Below are 2289 nucleotides of genomic sequence, written 5' to 3'. Positions count from 1 at the left end.
CACACAGCTGCAGCACCTGTGCCGAATCCAGCTTTTCTAAACAGATAGTGCTCAGAGAGGTTTGTCCACTGAGCACACCTGAGAGAATTAGAGAATTAGAATTACAATTTGGTATGAATCAAATTGTGATTCATACCATTATGAACTATGGCTGGATATTGACACAGGTTTCACAAAACCATTCCAATTAATTTGGATAGTTGTCAGGAAAACAATCTCTCAACTAATGCGGTAAACTATACAGGAAACCCTGTCAGTTGGTATATTGCTATAATATTGAATGTTAAAATTAATAACAGAGGCCAAATTTTATTGATATTTATAGTTATAATCAACACTCAAATAAAAACGGAGTTGTATGCAAACATTTAAATTGCACATACGGCAGCTTTTCTATCAGTTTTATATTGGTAATTGCAATTTTTTAATCTTACAATTCTGACTTGTTTTCCTCAGAATTTCTTGTTTATATCCTGCAATTGTGATTCTGAGGAAGAAAAAAAATAAAAAAAAGTGTCTGAAATTTGGGAAATTACAGAAACAGAATGGCTAGATATAAACTCGCAATGTCAAGAAAAGTCAAAATTCTGAGGAAAAAAAGTCATAATTACAAGATTCAAACTCAGAATTAAAGAAAAAAATGTCACAATTCCAGGAAAAAAGTCATAATTACGAGAAATAAACTCTGAAATCTGAGGGGGGAAAGTCCGAATTGTGAAATGAAGTAGCTTCCATATGTTTCTACTCCAATTCATGATCAAAATATACATCTTTAAACAATGGCTGCCGTCAAAGTATGAAAATGAAAGATTTATTCAAACATACATTAAATAATGAAGACATCACTAACAGGTTAAGTAAAAAATATAATGAATATGTAGTAAAGAAGTGCACATATTTATCCAAATGCTCCTCTTTAGAGCTTGGTCGATGTCACAGCACACTAAACGGCGTTAAAAAAATGATTGTTTGAATTTTGTGATCAAATTGACAATGTAAAAGCTGTAACTTTGTTTTATATCAAAAGTAACAGCACAACATTTGCATTTGGATTGGTGCTTACCTTTCAGAAGAGGCTGAAAGGTGGGAATTTCCTGTAGTTTTATTACATCTGGATCATTATGGATATTCCGTAATGACTGAGTGCCTTGGGCAACAACTACTATGTCATCCATTTTGGCTCGATGCTTGGCTGGAGAGGGTACAACTGAAACAACAAAACAGAACTAAATAACAGGTAATGGTAGAATATTTACAACATAAGAATGCCATTTCATTTCCATGTAACATATTTCACATCAAGAATAAACAGTGTGAGCAAGTAAAAATCGCGTTATTAATATAATGTTGAGTACCTGAAGCGCTGAAGTCTGAATGTTTATGTTCAGCATCTCCGCTTTGTTCAGCACCCATGGTGCACTCAGTCTATGCAGTCAACACAAGCACTGAACCAAAAAAAATAACAAAATTATATATAATAATATTTATACATTCGTGAGATGAAAAGGCATAATTACTTGTTTTATGTTTTTATTCTGTGGTGGAAGTAAGCTTCCATATGTTTCTGCTCCAATTCATGATCAAAATATACATCTTTAAACAATGGCCATGAAAATATGTTTTCATGAAAGATTTATTCAAACTCATTAAATAATGAAGACATCACTAACAGGTTAAGTAAAAATATAATGCATATGTAGCAAAGAAGCGTTAGTATTATATATAATCCTATGCATACATTTGACAACAACGATTATACATCCAATACATAAGTACGATACAAATGTGTTTCTTGAAATTTGATTTAATACATATGCACGACTACATAATGCTTGACATACCTTAATGTTGTTATTTTCAGCTGTTTGTCTGGGGCGATTTCATTCGGCTGACTGTTTAGTTGAATGAACGGCTTGCTAACGTTTTACATTGTAACTTAAAGACATTGTGAGATGTTAAACCACAATACGGGTTGCAGATAACGTCTACAATCTATATTTGTTAGCAAATAAATCACTAGAGGAACAAAAAGTCAAACATCCGGTCTGATAACGTGAGACGCGTGCTGATGACGTCACGGGTTTGTTTACATGTGACCATCCAGAGATTTTCTCCTATTCTTGGTAGCTTTCCATTTACAACTAAAAGAAAAGTACACTCTATATTTAAAGAGAGACACAGAAAACAGAAAATCAATTTTAGAAAAATAGTAATATTTAATATAATAAATAGTAATTATAATTAATAGTAAAATAATATGTGTGTGTATGTATGGGTGTATATGTGTAT

The 2289-nt window shown here is 32.2% G+C and overlaps 1 protein-coding gene across 1 annotated transcript in view; it reads right to left on the bottom strand.

The window, feature by feature from the left end:
* The window catches only part of borcs5 (BLOC-1 related complex subunit 5), a 4698-nt gene extending 2616 nt beyond the window's left edge, over positions 1 to 2082 (bottom strand). Inside the window, exons 1-4 of the mRNA XM_016259577.1 lie at positions 1842 to 2082; positions 1356 to 1445; positions 1064 to 1207; positions 4 to 78 (exon numbers count right to left, since the gene is read on the bottom strand). Of these exons, the coding sequence (XP_016115063.1) occupies positions 4 to 78; positions 1064 to 1207; positions 1356 to 1413 (277 nt within the window). The 5' untranslated portion in view covers positions 1414 to 1445; positions 1842 to 2082. The remainder of the gene's footprint in view (positions 1 to 3; positions 79 to 1063; positions 1208 to 1355; positions 1446 to 1841) is intronic.
* Positions 2083 to 2289: the final 207 nt, after the last annotated feature.

This window comes from Sinocyclocheilus grahami, unplaced genomic scaffold (assembly GCF_001515645.1).
Source record: "Sinocyclocheilus grahami isolate Dianchi unplaced genomic scaffold, SAMN03320097.WGS_v1.1 scaffold30.1, whole genome shotgun sequence".
Taxonomy (NCBI): Eukaryota; Metazoa; Chordata; class Actinopteri; order Cypriniformes; family Cyprinidae; genus Sinocyclocheilus; species Sinocyclocheilus grahami.
Note: the sequence above shows the minus strand (reverse complement) of the source record. Positions and strands in the feature narration are given on the sequence as shown.